The sequence below is a fragment of the Polyodon spathula genome, chromosome 13, assembly GCF_017654505.1.
Source record: "Polyodon spathula isolate WHYD16114869_AA chromosome 13, ASM1765450v1, whole genome shotgun sequence".
NCBI lineage: Eukaryota > Metazoa > Chordata > Actinopteri > Acipenseriformes > Polyodontidae > Polyodon > Polyodon spathula.
Window position 1 is genome coordinate 25,232,529 of NC_054546.1, and position 16,742 is coordinate 25,249,270.

The following is a 16,742-nucleotide window of genomic DNA, read 5'->3' on the forward strand; positions in this document are numbered from 1 at the left end:
TGCGATGACGAGGTCGCCACAGGGCAAAGGTGAGCATGGCGGTTGTGTGGTGTTTTAAGATCCAGTGTAATGCAATGTGTTTATTCTGATTGAGTTCCATCCCCATCGCAGTGAGAGACTCCCAGCAGACTCGTCCCCGCAGGAGCAAGGCATCTGTGCTGAGCAGCAGTGAGGAGGGGAACCGTTCCCCCCTGCAGATACTTCAGCACCCGGACTTGAACTTCCCCTGCGGTCTACAGCACAGCCAGGTAACCCCCCCGCAGCACAGCGGGGTATCCCTCCCCTTACACCCTACCCCAGCAGCACAGCCAGGTAAGCCTCCCCCTCTGTGTCTCTGCTCTTTCCCTACTCTGTCTGTCTGTCTTTCTGCTCTTTGCTCAGCATGCCTGTCTCTCTCTGCTCTTTGCTCAGCCTCTGTCTGTCTGTTTGTCTCTCTGCTCTTTGCTCAGCCTCTCTGTCTGTTTCTCTGTTCTTTGCTCAGCCTGTCTCTCCCTGCCTGTTTTCAGATGAAGAAAAGGCTCTTTCTGCTGGACCAGGATGGTGGTGTGCTGAAGCCTACACTAAGCCGAGGGCTGAACCATAACAAGGAAAATCTGGAGAGCTGGGGAAGCTAGACTCAGTTCCTGTGCAGAGGAGCCCTCTCACTGGAATCTGAGCAAAGTCTTTCGCACTTCCCATTTAAAGCCTTGTTCATCCTATATTTTGTTGTATTTATGTATACTGTCTGTGCAGCTGCAGTTTTTCTGATTTTTGGAAGTTTGTGTGTATATATTTCTGTCCTGTCTGATTTTTATTTTTGTTGTATGTAAAATAAAAAGCTGTATTTTAATGGTGTTATCAACCATCGTGTGTATGTGAATCCAGACTGTGTCTCTGGTGGTCTCTGTACAGTTGTGAATCCAGGCTGGGTCTCTGGTGGTCTCTCTACGGTTTAAAAGTTTAATTTGGGAGTGTTTCTCAACGTGGAGCTCGAGTCAAAAGGCGTGTTATTGACTTAATTCAGTTTCTTTCAGTATTTCTTAGTTCTGAACATTTCAAGGATAAGTTATTCATCAAATGAGTTTGCTTGTTAGCAGTGTGTTCTGAGGACACTGCTGTTGAAATAGCCAGCACACTGCTAGATGTGACTGTTTCGTGCCTGGGTCTACGGACCCCACTAACACACCCTTAATAAAACACCATAGACATCTGCATTAACATTGTGAAACTGGGTTCCTATTCAGAGGAACCTTCGAAACACAACTCTGCAAAATCTAATACAGAGCACCCATTTCCCTTTGTGGAGGTCTGGAGTTAGCAGCTGTGCCACAGGACTGGATAACAAACCCACACGTAGGCGACATGCAGCCAACTAGTCTTTAATAAGTATTGCTTTACATCACTTATAATCATGATTGTGCTGTTTTGAAATTATGGATACATTAAATAACTAGTTAAATTAGTGGTTACCCAGAAATGCGCTGTTTTATTAACAAGCTGTTTAATAATTTCCCTGAAAACAAGACAGTGACATCATCAATTGTGAGTATAAGAAAATAAACATTGCCTAACTATGTGTATTTATTTATAATAATAATATTCAACAACAAACGTTATTTACCTTAAATAGTGAAACACAAATTAAAATTCCCAGATTTACATTTTTCCCAATTTTACATTCCCGTCCTTTTAATCCCAGTTGCATTGTAGAGACGGGGAGAGACTCATCTACACTGGTGAGGAGACACTATCAAGACTGGACAGTGCCCAATAAACCAAAGACTACATTTCCAACAATCCATGTCTGTAGACAAGCAGATAATGATTGCCTTTACTGGTGAAAAGAACTGTGGGAAATGTAGTCTTCTCAGCTGACTGAAGTTGTTCTTATCTTTCCCTTGATCCCTTCTCCCCTCTCCTCCTCTCCCATTTCTTCTAGTTCCAGATTTTCAGGAAACTATCCCATGATCCTGTAGCAGCTGCCATCCCGTCTTCATTGACACCAATACAGCTGACCCGGTTGTCATGACCCGCAAGCACCCCTGAGAGGAGGAGGGGGGGGAGAGAACAGTCAGTCCACACCTGGAACAGTAAGATTGATAAGGGTTCCATTATCAGGTCTGAGTGACCGGGCTCTGAGCTGCACTCACCAATCCGCTCGGCCTTCAGCGTGTCCCAGATGTTGCAGTTGAAGTCATCGTAGCCGGCGAGGATCATGCGGCCGCTGCGGGACATGGAGATGGAGGTTATCCCACAGATTATACTCTCCTGGGAGTACGAGGTGAGCTCCTGGTCCGAGCGCAGGTCATACAGCTTGCAGGTGGCATCGTCCGAGCCAGTGCAGATTGCATTACCACTGGGGAAGAACTGAGAGGGAGAGTCAGGACAGTTAATGCTGTCATTGGGGCACTGCCACATACGCTCTTTCACTCACAACTCTTACTCTCACTTTCTCTCTACCAACTCTTACTCACTCTTTCTCACACTCCCTCTCTCACTCTCAGACTCACACAGATGGCGTTAATGTCAGACTCGTGTCCGATGAAGGTCTGTCTGCAGTTCCCGTCTCTCAAGTCCCACAGCTTGGCAGACCAGTCGCAGGCCCCTGAGATGAAAAGGTTGAGGTCGGGGGACACAGCCAGGCTCATGCAGTCCCCTGTGTGCCCCATGAACACTGTCTTCTGAGTGCCAGTCTCGATGTCCCAGACAGCACTGCACAGGGAGACAAGCAGGCAGACACGCATGCATGCAGACAAACAGGCAAGCAGACACGCATGCAGACAGGCAGATACTGTTAGGAGGGTGCAGAGGAATTACATGTAATCATTAAATAACAACTGTATCTATTTTATGCCAGTGCAGTACTTTACATGTTCTAATAATAATAATAACATTACTAATAATAATCCATATCACAAGCAGGTGAGCGCAATTGTTATTTGCTGGTTTTTATATTGTGTATATTCATGTTATAGGGGAGTGGTGGTAGAGCCATCACTCCAAAGGAGCTCCCTGTCATCCAATCATAGCACTTGGTATTCACCAGGTGGTGTCTCCTGAGCTGGTGATGATTTCATTGTCGTTCAGGAAGCGGCAGCAGGACAGGTACCCTGGAACACAGACAGACAGACAGACAGACAGACATTGATTTTATAAGTTGCAGACAGACGGGACAGGTGCGTGCCATGGAACACAGACAGAAAGACATTGATTTTATAAGCTGCAGACAGAGAGGCAGGACAGGTGCAGTGGAACACAGGCAGATGGAAAGACTGATTTTATAAGCTGCAGCAAAGCATAATGCAGCAGTATTAATGGCGAGCGTGTGTGTGACTCACCGGAGTGTGCAGTGAGCTCGCGGCTCACCTTGACGTTCCCATCACGGGTTTTCAGGTTGTAGATGGAGCACATGTTGTCCAGACCACCGCACGCAACAAAGTTACCAGAGGGAGCGTAAGCACAGGTCATCACCCAGGAGGAGCGCAGGGGAATAGCATTGACCTGAGAGGAAGAGGGGAAGAGAGGGCAAGGGGGAAGGTAAGAGGGAGGGGGTGAATTAGTTGTCTAATTTCATTAGTAGTTTCTTTTCAATTTTTTCAGATTGGTTTGTTTTATACCTTGTTGGTTGTGTAGGTGTCCCAGACAATGAGCTTTCCATCCTGAGAGGCACTGACCATCAACCTGAGGAGAGGGGGAAGAGAGGGGGGGGAGTTATTGGATGTTTTGTTACAGCAGATCTGTAAAGTAGTGCATGGTGTAGATAGGGTTGATTAGTTAGTTGGTTTGTTAGTTAGCTGGTTATTGAATTTACCATGAGGTAGTTGACCAGTGCAAGGTGTAGTTATCTAGCTAGCTATTTGGTTAGTTACATGGTTAATAATCTAGTTAATAGCTAATTAGTTACCGGGAGTCAGTTGACCAGTGCAAGGCGTAGATCTTGGCTAGGTGTCCTCTTAGAGTCCTCCTGGTTTTCATCTGGACCCTCCCCACCACCTCGATCCCGCTCGTTAACTCAGCCAGAGTGGTGTCTGCCACACCCTTACGTGCCTCCTGAACACACACACACACACACAAAATACAGACACAATCAACTCCGTGAGGCATGAACCACACACAGAGAATACACCATCAACAGAGAGGAGACCGGAACAACACACACAGCAGGGTCTGCACAGAGAAGAGCAGCAGGGTCTGCACGGAGAGGAGCAGCAGGGTCCGCACGGAGAGGAGCAGCAGGGTCCGCACGGAGAGGAGCAGCAGGGTCCGCACGGAGAGAAGCAGTAGGGTCTGCAAGGAGAGGTCTCTATCTCCCAGTCCTCCAGGACAGACTGGCACCTTCCCAGTCCCTCTCACCTCAATTTGCTTCTTCAGCAATTCTGCTTCCTGGCGAAGCTGCTCAAGTTCTCCCATGGCAACGGTTGCTAGGGGTGGTTACTGAGGGCAATGGCAGAAAAAAAACAGGCGGGAAGTGACTTCACCGAAAGAACCTGGAAAAGGAATAAGGAAGTTGAGAATGTCTGTCGGTCACACTTCAGGTCTTCCATGGTCCTATAGTGGCTGTAGGTGAAATGTGATGTACTTGGTACTGATGTATTTACAGACAAACAGACAGACACAGACACACAGTACAATTCCTCCTTAAGTCCAGTTTGTTTCCATTCCCCTCACAGTATAGTAACCCCCCTTGCATGTCACTGTCAAGAGCGATTGGTGACAATTCTGAATATAAATGTCAGTTGATATTTGAGAATATGCCCTTCACAGAATATAATCGTCGGAGGTTGTCTTTAAATCTCAGCTCAAAGACAGCCTGCCCGCCCCCATAGACCCCAATCTTAAAGCAGACTGTTTCCCTCCCAAATACCCCAATGTTAAAGCCAGGCTGCCCTGTAGCCAGGTTTCAGGTACAAGACTTTAGGAAGAAGCGGCACAGCAAGCAGCAGAATTAATTTATTTTCTACGACAGTGATGTTGTCAGCAATCAATTAACACAAAGATGTATACACTTGTCAGATGAGTCTTGTGGATGCTCCCTCTCCCTGCCAATCCTTTGTCTTGTGCTCGAACCCGTCTCCTGTGCTCCTTCTCTCCTGTATCTTTTGTTTAAACCCGTCTTGTACTCCCTCTCTCCTGGGTCTTGTGTTTGAACCCGTCTTCTGTCCTCCCTCTCTATCCTGTGTCTTGTGTTTGAACCTGTCTCCTGCTCTCCCTCCCTCTCTCCAGTGTCTTGTGTTTGAACCCATCTCCTTTGCTCCTGCGTCACTCACTGGTTTCCATGTGTTTTGCATACGCAATGTAAATACAATTCCTTGCTGTTTACAGCAATTGACACGAACCGGCCGCATTTCCATAACCTCACAAAACATGCAAATCAAATAGACAACCAGCACAAAAACAACCACTTAAAACATGAACCCGTGCAGCACCGAGGAACTGCACAGGAGCACAGGCTGGATGAGTAATGATACAATACAAATGGGCATAGATATTACAGAGCGTATGCTTATAGTTTACAGCTCTGCAGTGTTGAGTGGTGTTCTTTTTCCTATAGACATCTATACAGCTCTACAGTGTTGAGTTCTCTTTCCTATAGACCTCTATAGAGCTCTGCAGTGTTGAGTGGAGCTCTTTCCTATAAAGCTGTATGTATCCGTGGTTTATAACAGCACTTTATCCATAGAAACTCAATAGCTGCACATTTAGAATTACCAAACAAAAATAAACTGTTCGTTTTCGAGTGTAGTTGGTAAATATTCTCACCGCTAGGAAATTCTTTCTTTTATTCAGTTTCTTTTTCTTCTTTTCCTCTCATCCACTAATCCCACAAAACACCTGTCAACATTATATTTGACTACATTTGCTTGAGAGAGAGAATGACTAGGGGCATGTCTTATCCCACTGTAGCTGCCTATACTAGTGCTCAATGTTCCCTCATGCTCAGTGATTTTTAGATATTGAGAAACTTGCCATTTTGACTGAGAAAGGGTACATTATCAGTGAGAAACCTTTGGCCATGCATTAATCCTTTTAATACGTTTTTGTTGCATTATACAATTTTGAAACAATATTCCAACACAAGTATCTCAACAATTTTACAATTTATTTTAAATTTAAACAAGACATTTACTGTGGCTCTGCCTCTGATTTTGTATCATCTGCTGATCCTATGCAGCCCTGTCAGGTAGTTAAAAATAAGTACATTTAATAAATATTACCACAATTTTTTTTTTCAATCGCTCTTGTTGCTGTAATAGTAAGTAAAGCATCTGAAGACACCTCAAACCTTTCATTATGGTTATAGACATCACTTGGCTCATTGCTGGCATTACAATAAGCAGAAAAACCTAAGAATTATATAACAACATTTCAGAAAACCAAATGTCCAGCACAGTTGTGAGAATCACATTTACAGTCTTCCACGAACACAGAAGTTAATTTTCTACGTGTTTATGATTGGCATTATATTTAATTATATTGACTCGTACATGATCACGTGAATTACAGCAAAACTTTAAGAATACTATCGTACCATCCTCTTTTATATATATATATATATATATATATATATATATATATATATATATATATATATATATAATCAGATTTCTTTTAGCTCTGTCTTACTGAAACATTGCTTTTTTTTTTTCTTCGTTGGTGCAGCCGCCATGTTGAGTTTCAGCAGAGACATAGAGTGAAGTCAAATAAAGTCGAAAAAGAAATATTCATTGTATGTCTTGTTCAATTACTATACACTTAAATGTGTATTTTCAACTAATGTGCTTTTACATTTTTACCAGTTTCAAAACTTTGAGATGATTTCTGAAATGGTTGTTTTTTAAAAGGGAAATAAAACAAAAACCATCAAAGTGTGAGTATTGTGATTTTTACTTATGTTTACCAGCGTATACTTTTAAACAATGCAGGAAGATTGTGCTTCACTGATTTTAGTATTCAATTATATGACAAGTTAGAAACGTTAGGTTACCTACCGTACATTATGTATGGGATATTCCTGCCCTTCGGGTAGGTATTGCTGAACTCTATACCAGAGCTGCCGAAAGGCCCCTTCCTGGGACTCGCAGGAAGAGCCTTTTTTCCATCAAACCCGTGAGGGCAACTGAAGCGACCTCGTGGGTGGTGGTGGTCATCTTCTCTTTCAGGGAACCAGGGTTATACGGTAAGTAACCTAAAACGTTTCCTTTCAATTCGAAGATGGCCACTACATTAGGTATGGGATAATGTTTACCTGCCTAACCCTGAGGTTAGCAGTGAGAACTTACACCCTCAAGGACCCATGTGCCTACAGAAGGTAAGGCAGGGTCTACCATGTTAATACGGTAGAACCTGGAAAAAGTATGCATCGTAGCCCAGCTAGCCACAATACAAATGTCAGACTTTGAGGCACCTTTGAAAAGGGTCTAAGATGTAGCCAACCCTCTAGTGGGAGTGTGCGGCTACCCTACCTGCTGGGGGCAAGGCAGCACCATTATACGCAGTCAAGACTGTGTCCACAATCTTAGAGGGGATGTCCTAGGGTCCGTGTCCCATGACAGACAAAGAACTGGTCAGATTGACATGGAGCTCTTGTCCTATGCACGTAGCATCTCAATACCCCCACTGGGCAGAAGAAATTCAATCTTCCTCTGCTGAAGCAAACAGGTGGAAGGAAGGACTCCTATTCCACAGACAAATGTGGAAGGCTGTGATCACCTTTGGGAGGAAAGCAGGGTTGGTGCACAGAAACACCCTGCTGCCATCCTCCCAAATGCGCATGCAGGAAGGCCGAAAACCATACTCCCCTGGGCCACTTGGGGGCCACTATGAGAACGGACGCTTTTCTAACCTCACTTTTTCGAGAAAAGCTGGGAGCAGCAGTATAAGCAGGAAAGCATACAAAAATGCTTTGGGCCACTCATGGGCTGCTTTCAGCTCCACAAATTTATGGGCAGGGATGTCCAGCGATCTGACCAGAATTCGCGAACTCCTCTACCTACCCAGACCGCACCCCCAACCAGAGTTGGGTGCGTCTGTCATCACCAATTGATGGTTGTGTATCACTCTTATCCTTGCGCCTTCGCTCAGGTGAGAGGCTTGCCTCCACGGACAGCTGATGGTGTTCTGTCACACTTGGGGTACAGCTGAAGGCACTGAGCCACACTTAGATTGGGAGCTTGTGGAGTAACCCTAGTTAGGTGGGTGGTGAAGACATGGCCATCAGACCCAATAGTTTTTAACACAACACCAATTGTACTGTGAACCCTTGTTGAACAGGGCCAGACAGTTGCGAATGGCAGCTACTCTGTTGTCTGACAGGTAGGCTTGCATCGAAGGGAATCCAGCCGGAGACTCAAGTATATTGTACTTCACACCTGTACTAATTGGTTCTGGCATCTTTGAGGGTGAGACCCAACCTCAAACAGATGCTTCATCACAAATCACTATGTGGGCCACTGCTCCTTCCTGTGACTGGCCAGATCAACCAGTGGTCCAGGTAATTCATCAACCTGATCACTTGCAGCAGCAGGGAGCTAGGATGGCATCCATGAAATTTGAAAACATGCGGGGGGCTAAGGAGAGGCCAAATCACAGCACAGAAAACTTAGGACGCTCCCCTGTAAGGCGAAGCGGAGATACTTCCTGTGCGCTGGATGCATAGGAACTGGAATCTGCATTCTTTTGGTCCAGTGTGATAAACCATTTGCCTGGCCGGACAGCCTGGCAAATACAGCGGACACCAGCATCTTGTTCTTTGCCTGCCGAGGCGCCTTGCGTTCTCGGTTTGGGTGTTGCAGTAATTCCTCAACAGCTGTGTCAAAGTAATGGTCAGGGGAGGTTGGGGCTGCTTTTGAAGGAAAGAGCCACTTTACCATGAGGCCGCAACATAATTGCATCATGGTCTTCCTCAGCAAAGCTGAAATCTGGTTCTGTAACATCTGGGGCGACCACCAGTACAGGCGGGGTCAGCTCCGGGACATTATCGGCTGAGCTGGGGCCACAGCGAGGGCTTGAGCCTGCTGCCTGGCCAGGGGCTCCCAATGCTGCGTACGTCTCAGCCATATATTGAAGCACTCAGGCACAAAGGGTGCTGAAGCACTGAGGAAACTGAGTGAGGTAGAATACACTGCTGGTGCATCGAAGCATCGGGGGCACAGAGTGCAGGTGCTATTGACATGCTGTGGCGCTAAGCAATGAGGCATGTCAATAGCACAGAGGGTGCCGAAGCACTGAGAGGTGTCCAGCCTTAACCTCGTGAATTCAATACAACCCGGAGTAGTGCATAACATATACCGGGGTGGATACACAGGCTCAAGTGGCTGCGGTAAGCAATCAGGAGAGCAGTACAGGGGAGCGCATGGTGCTGCACCATGGTCCGCGTGCAGTCACACGCACACAACAGCAAGCTGTGAGGGTAATACAACAGACACTAAGGCAACTCGGGTGAACTGAAATTTTTAAGCGCACCGAGGGGAGCTGAGGCAGTCCAGCAGAGCCAACTCCACAGCAGGGCACGGAAGAGCCAGGGTCCAGTGGAGGATCACGCGTCTCTTTTTCTTTTTAAACTGCAATAGCAGAGGAAAACACAAAATAGAGAGCGCTGTAAGGTTTTAAGCAGACTGCAATCTCAAAGTGATGTAGGCTGTTACCCAGAAAAAGAGTAAACACAGTGTAGTAACGTTAGTTTACTTAGCATAAACCTGGTTCCCTGAAAGAAAAGATGGCCACCAAACATCGTTTATGGGATATATGCCTGCCTATTGGTAGGTGTTTACTTAAAAAGGTAGGTTATTACTTAAAAGCACTGCGTTGAGCTTGCTGCTCGTTCCCTTGCACTTCGTGCTGAAAGCTGGCTTGCCACTTTCACAGAATCAGTAGCTCCTAAATCGTAGCCCTTTTTTCTCTTTCTAATACTGTACCTTCAGCACCTGCTTGCTTGGGTTGCAGGCTGCCTTGTTTTTACTGTCTGTCGTCTGTGAGTCGACTGCCTGTGCAGTATTGGTTTTAAAGGAGTAAGCGTGTGTCTTTCACCCTTTTTTACTTGGGAGAGCACTGTTACTCCACCAGGGCTGGGCTTGCCTTGTCCCCGTTATTGAGTTAGCCCACCAGCCACCTTCTGCCCACCGGTCAGGGCCTTGTTGTTTTGATTGTGCTGCGCATCCTTGCGCTGGGTTGCGCAGAGGACTAGCTGCAGAGCGACTGCTTACAGCTACTGACAGCTTTCAGCACAAAGTGCAAGGGAACTAGCAGCAAGCTCAACACAGCGCTCTAATAAAATAAAGTAATAAAAAGGGCTCAATGCAGCACAGATGGTCTTACCTTACCAACTTGAGAAGCGAAAAGAGGTTGATCCTTCCCTGCATGATGATTTTATTCCCTTGGTAGGCGGGACCAAGGAGGTCATCGAGGGAAGGGGGGGCCTATCGGCAGTTTTGATAGTAAGAGCAGAGTGACACGTACCAATAGGCAGGCATATATCCCATAAACGATGTCTGATGACCATCTTTGAATTGAAAGGGAACTGAACAGTGGTGTCTAGCTTAGACTACATGCAGTCACACAACCGGGGCAGCACGTAGCCTATAGCGAAGTGGAGCACCGTCTACAGGCAAAGGGCAATGAGGCACCTCATGCGCAGAGCACCCGAGGGCGCTATACACACTCACGTACTAGTCACCTGCCTACCAAGCACTGTGTAAACAGTACCATAAACACTACTTGAAGACCGTACAGGGATGGGACCCAGACATAGGCCTGGCTTTATGCATTAGAACTGAAGCACTGCTTACTCTGCGTTGAACACTGTGTTAACGTAGTGTGTACCCCCACTAGTGTTGCAGCAAGGGTGCAGGACCTTATGAGCACTAGTGTAGTACCTGTTTACGTGTGCACTGTGCACTGTTGTACACTGCATGCACCATATATGCTGAGCCCCGTGCACACCGAGTATCCTGTTTTACATTGAGTACTGTGCAGCACTGTGAGCTATACGCTAGGTTGAGTAGTGCCTATGCAACTAGTGCAATGTGCACTGCTTGCACCTTACATCCCAAGTGCCGTGCGCACCAGGTACCGTGCACTGCGTAACGTGCTTTACCACACTAGCGTGATAGAGGTATCAGCACGTGTGCACACATGCACTAAGTACTGAGGGCACTGTCGCTGAGGTGCTGGGCACCTGTGCCCCGAGATAATATATATTATGGGCTATGCATGCGCCATGGTACCGCAGCACCAGGGGGCTGCTACGCAATGTGCCTACCCTAACCACATGGTCAACACACACACCTGGTCAGCGCATAACGTATACCGGGGGGGGCGCAGGGCCGAAGCCGCAGTGGGCAAGTTTAAGCAGACAATAAAACACTGTAGAAAGATAGTAAAGAGAGAGAGAGTACAGGAAGAAAAGACAATCATTCTCAGAGGACTGCACAGGCAATCACTCACATATGACAGATAGATATAAAGAGAGCTGCCTACTACGCAAACGGGGAGGCCACTGACAGTAAGGCAAAAAGCACTTTTTAAGTCATCAATTCCAGGAAAGCAGCAAGCTGGCTTTCAGCACGAATGCAAGGGAAATACAACCGACTCGAATCAACTCGCAAAGCTCTTTTCTATCAACACGCTCAGCTCAACACAGAGGTCTTAACTTACCATCTTGAGAGGGAAAAAGAGGAGGATCTGCCTGTGAGTGATGGTTTTATTCCCTCGGTAGGCGGGACTGAGTGCATCATTCCAGGAAGGGGCCTTTCGGCAGCTCTGGTATAGAGAGCTCAGCAATACTTATCCGAAGGTCAGGAATATCCTATACTTAATATAGTAGTGATCGTCTTCGAATTGAAAGGGAACTGTAAAGTTCATGAGCAGCACTCTATAGGCATAATCGCTAGAAGCCTGCATCGCCCACCCTATATACAGTAGATTTGCTGATGCCTGAGTGAGCTCTGCACTAATGTGACGTGCATTTTTACAGAGGAAAATCAGAGAATCAGCTGCAAGACAGACACAAATATGCTTATGTTAATGCTTTGCACAAATGGTCTCAAAATAATAGGTTTACCTCGAGAGGCTGGAGTCTCGATTGAGGTTGATATTTATGATAATAACTTGCAAAAGTTAGTAAACTGAGTGCGAAGGTTGTTGCCAGTTACTGCGAAAAATGCGTGCATGTTTGCCTTAGAGGGAACGCTGTCTGTGCTACCATTACCCCATAGTATGTTACAAAACCATCTGTGTGTCTGCTTTGCCATTGCTGTGCACTGTCTATGTGGCTTGCCACTGAAGATATAAATTACACAAAACAATAATGTATTTGTATAAATTCTTTGTAATTGGCTTTCTTCTTGATGTTTTTAACAGTTTCCCCACACCCTCACTGCCCGCTAACCTGCAAAAAAAACCTCTTAGGCCCAAATTTATAAGGGGGAAAAACCAACTGCAAAAAGCCACATAATGTGTGTGTTCAGTACGGCCGCACTCAGCGCCAAAATAATGACCTATTTTATAAGACTAATTAGATGAAGAAAAATGTGCATATAAATATCATATGGGAGATACTGAAATTGGAGAAGGAATCTATGAAAAAGACCTAGGAGTTTTTGTTGACTCAGAAATGTCTTCATCTAGACAATGTGGGAAAGCTATAAAAAAGGCCAATAAGATGCTTGGATACATTGTGAAAAGTGTTGAATTTAAATCAAGAGAAGTAATGTTAAAACTGTACAATGCATTAGTAAGATCTCATCTTGAATATTGTGTTCAGTTCTGGTCACCTCGATATAAAAAAGATACTGCTGCTCTAGAAAGAGTGCAAAGAAGAGCGACCAGAATTATTCCAGGTTTAAAAGGCATGTCACATGCAGACAGGCTAAAATAATTGAATCTGTTCAGTCTTGAACAAAGAAGACTACGTGGCGACCTAATTCAAGCATTCAAAATTCTAAAAGGTGTTGACAATGTCGACCCAAAGGACTTTTTCGACCTGAGAAAAGAAACAAGGACCAGGGGACACAAATGGAGATTAGACAAAGGGGCATTCAGAACAGAAAATAGGAGGCACTTTTTTACACAGAGAATCGTGAGGGTCTGGAATCAACTCCCCAGTAATGTTGTTGAAGCTGACACCCTGGGATCCTTCAAGAAGCTGCTTGATGAGATTCTGGGATCAATAAGCTGCTAACAACCAAATGAGCAAGATGGGCTGAATGGCGTCATCTCGTTTGTAAACTTTCTTATGTTCTTATGTTCTTAACAACAATAACTCCATACACCTTCATATGAGTCTTCAGTTTAACTACGACATATCTTCTTAAATTCTTATGCAGTTACAACTCTCCTATTTCTTATGTATGTCTGTATTTCTGACTTTATGCGTGATTTTATAGCATATCTGTATGGTCTATAATATAGCTACATTATTCAGATGTGCCTACAACCAGCTGTACTGTATGTGCTCTAGCTACAAACTAACTGTCATCTGTCCCTCTGTCCATTTTTCACCATTTTCTTTCAAACTCAAATTTAACAATACTGCCTGAATCAGTATTGTTAAATACCAGAATGCCATATTAACAAAACATACATTCTGTAAACATTACTAAACTGTGGAGGAGGAACCCTCATTGTATTACATGTATAATAAGACTTTCTCTTTCCTGCCCCTCCAAATATCGTTCCATCTTTTCTTCATCTCCCCCACCGTCTTCTTATAATAATATCTACACTCTAGTAGTAAAGGCTCTCGTTGGAACCTTGCCTTATCACTGTGGGGAGACATTTTTTTTTACATGGATTCTATATTCTCTATTTGCAGACTTTTTTTGTTTTTTGTCATGTAACTTATGAAACATATATTGAAAATTGGAGTTTGCAAAACAATAAGGTATTATAAACCACAATTTACAAACTGAGATCACACAATTTTAGCGGTTTCGTTCAAAAACACCCCAGAATTACACATGCATATATAGAATTGCATATGCATCAAGGACTAAAGTGCACAGAGACATTGCCCCCACAAATCACGTTTTAATTGTGTGTTTATGCCATTGCTTGTCCAAGAATTCATAACCTTCAGCACCCGTTTTACAGTCGTGAAACATGCGCAATCCTTTTGTAAATCTAGGCTTTAGTGTTAATCAGATTACAACCTTTTTTCGAACAGATTTTCCCTGAAAGACACCGAGTAGTTAATCTGAGTTGAACCCGCGAGCCTAATCCATTAGCAGATTTTCAGAAGGCGCATTTTCAGAGAGAAAATAGAGGTCACCCTGAATTTACAGTGCAAGTTGTTTTTTTATTTGTTTTTGTTTTTTTGCCAACAAATAATATCTTGATTTTCAACGGTGGCAAGTCAATTTATACGCGCAACGCCCTTTGCGACTCCTGCTTATGACTCATTTAATTTAAACGACAATTGATTTGCAGGTTTATTAACAAGCCAATTAGTCACATTTCAATAGTCTGGACGTCCATTTAACTGGAAAGCATCGCGCACATGTAGTAGCAACAATTGAAAAAAAGAAAAGAAAAATACATTCTTAGCCACCCAAGTTGCGCATTTGCTCGATGATATTTTAACAAATAAAACTGTTATTTTCGGCAAAAAATTCCAGAGCCACTGCTAAATTTAAAATACGGAAGGATATAACCGAAAAAAACGTAACATTTTCCATAAAAAGGTCAAATAATAAGTCTAAAAAAGATTCTGGGATAAAGTTGTGATGCACCCCCTAGTCTCTGTAAGTGCTTTGGATAAAGGCGTCTGCTAAATAATAATAATAATAATAATAATAATAATAATAATATATAATAATAATAATAATAATAATAATAATAATACAGCGTGCCTATAGAAAAAAACAATCCTTAATGTATTTCAATATCACAATATATTCTCTGATGCAATATTAATATTCATATTCTTTACATGCAATATCTGAATATGTATGTATGTTTGTAAAAAATCATAATAAAAATGTTAAACATTAATATGCGTTTGTTACATACGTTTTCGAATGGTCATATGTTAATTATTTGTTTAAAATATTCTAAAATTAGCCAGCCTCTACTTATAAGATCCTGTTCGAATTTTCTGAGCAATGCACTATTCTCCTTCTAAACTAATCTTGGCATGAGCCAGGGTACTTCGCAACTACACCCGTGACAATACATTGAGAATCACGTGAAACTTGCACAGTTAAAGAATGATGATGTTTTCATTCCTTGAATCTGGGTATATTGTAACATGTGTATTACACCGAGCACGTCTGGGAAGCCAGGCAACTGATAATATTTGTGTTGGTTCTATTTTGTTCCACATCCCCAACTGGAAGTAAATAATACCTTTGCCCTATGGAAAAGTGCATCTTTGTCATCAGTCAAGACATAGAAGACTGACACATGCCTGATCTGTCCCCAGCTGTTGTCTGGATGGCACCCGTTGCGTGGCTGCTGTAAGCTTTACAGGTACAGGTATAGAGTGACTGCTCTGTTACAGCGCCTGTATCTGATCTGTATCTACACAGAACTTGTTTTATAGTTAGATCTGAAAGTGTCCGACGGGGATGAAATATCCTGGGTATAGGTAGTGTAGAGTCGTTTTTTCCTCATCCCTTCTCTCTCGTGCTGCAGCCGAGGAATTTTTCATTGTAAATTACAGCTCAGTAGTCCTGTCAGCGGTCGCAGTTTATATAATACGAGGGGGGCATGTCTTAATTAGCGAGTGTATTTTGGTGTTTTGCGTATTTTGAAAATAAGGCATTATGTGCAAAATATAAACAATTATGTATTTCAATTGCTCAACAAACTGTAATGCGAGTGTATTTTCAAAAAAGCGCAAGCCTACAGTTCCATGCGCCACTGACTTATACTTTTGAAAATACATTTCGCAACTTATTTGGATCTGCCAAGATCTTTTGCAACCTGTTTTCTCGTCTCCTTTTGAAAATCAGCCTGTTTCAAAACGTTTAAATTTGAATAAAAAGTTTTTGTGGACTATTGCAGTGAGCGCGAGGTATTGCAGATCAGCAACAACACAACACAACCCGATCCGAACAGCGAGAGTGAGTTCAAAGGCAGCGATGCAAAAAAAACAAAAGCGGCTCTGCATGAGAGGTTAGGGTAAAACTACTCGAAGCCGTTTAAACGTTCTGAGCCGACAGGCAGAGCAGCTTTATTAGTTCTCTCTTTCAAGCTGTCAAATTAATAAACTGCAGGAAACGTCGCCACTCACCTGAATACAAACAACGCAGTCCCCTCTCGCCTTCACACTCCTTTATTCAACTCTGTAGCTGTCAGATCCTTCTCTCTCTCTCTCTCTCTCTCTCTCTCTCTCTCTCTCTCTCTCTCTCTCTCTCTCTCTCTCTCTCTCTCTCTCTCTCTCTCTCTCTCTCTCTCTCTCTCCGCATAATCCCTGGCGCTAGAGAGTGGAGTTTTACATGCAGACAGGCGCAAACACGACTAAAATCATAAGACTTTCGGGTCTCTCCATGTACCCTAGTATCAAAGTAAGATTCTGTAAATTAATGTCCTCAATAAACTCTTACATTGTGAGTTCTATTATTATATATTTTAACAAAACAACAATTCAAAACTGTCAAGAAACTCTTAATACTAGAACCGTGACAAGCAGGAGAGAGAACTAGAATTAAAAACAGATGAGTTTGACTGGGATAAAGATATAGATCAGCGCACACTCACTGAGACACACACACACTCACTGGGACCCACTCTCTCGCTGAGACACACACACTGAGACATACATG

General features: G+C 43.8%; 1 protein-coding gene across 4 annotated transcripts; it reads right to left on the bottom strand.

Annotated features, from left to right (window-relative positions):
- Positions 1-1,341: 1,341 nt before the first annotated feature.
- gnb3a (guanine nucleotide binding protein (G protein), beta polypeptide 3a) lies at positions 1,342-16,282 on the bottom strand. Of its 4 annotated transcripts, none has more exons than XM_041269536.1 (9): positions 16,211-16,282; positions 4,333-4,466; positions 3,884-4,029; positions 3,597-3,660; positions 3,318-3,480; positions 3,023-3,089; positions 2,490-2,691; positions 2,130-2,346; positions 1,342-2,021 (listed from the first exon to the last, which is right to left on the bottom strand). In XM_041269536.1, the coding sequence occupies exons 2-9, from the start codon at positions 4,387-4,389 to the stop codon at positions 1,915-1,917; spliced, it is 1,023 nt and encodes a 340-aa protein (XP_041125470.1). In that variant the 5' UTR covers positions 4,390-4,466; positions 16,211-16,282; the 3' UTR covers positions 1,342-1,914. The 4 variants fall into 4 exon arrangements, with proteins under 4 accessions (XP_041125470.1, XP_041125471.1, XP_041125469.1 ...); XM_041269537.1 differs by lacking the exon at positions 16,211-16,282 and adding an exon at positions 4,984-5,989; XM_041269535.1 differs by lacking the exon at positions 16,211-16,282 and having other exon boundaries at positions 4,333-5,989.
- Positions 16,283-16,742: the final 460 nt, after the last annotated feature.

Excerpts from the sequence above, each read along its gene's own strand:
- gnb3a (XM_041269536.1), bottom strand. The coding sequence starts at position 4,389 with ATGGGAGAACTTGAGCAGCTTCGCCAGGAAGCAGAATTGCTGAAGAAG. Across the intron at positions 2,347-2,489 it reads CTGACATTAACGCCATCTGT|TTCTTCCCCAGTGGTAATGC; the intron begins GTGAGTCTGAGA and ends TCTCCCTCTCAG. Across the intron at positions 2,022-2,129 it reads GCTGAAGGCCGAGCGGATTG|GGGTGCTTGCGGGTCATGAC; the intron begins GTGAGTGCAGCT and ends TCCTCCTCTCAG.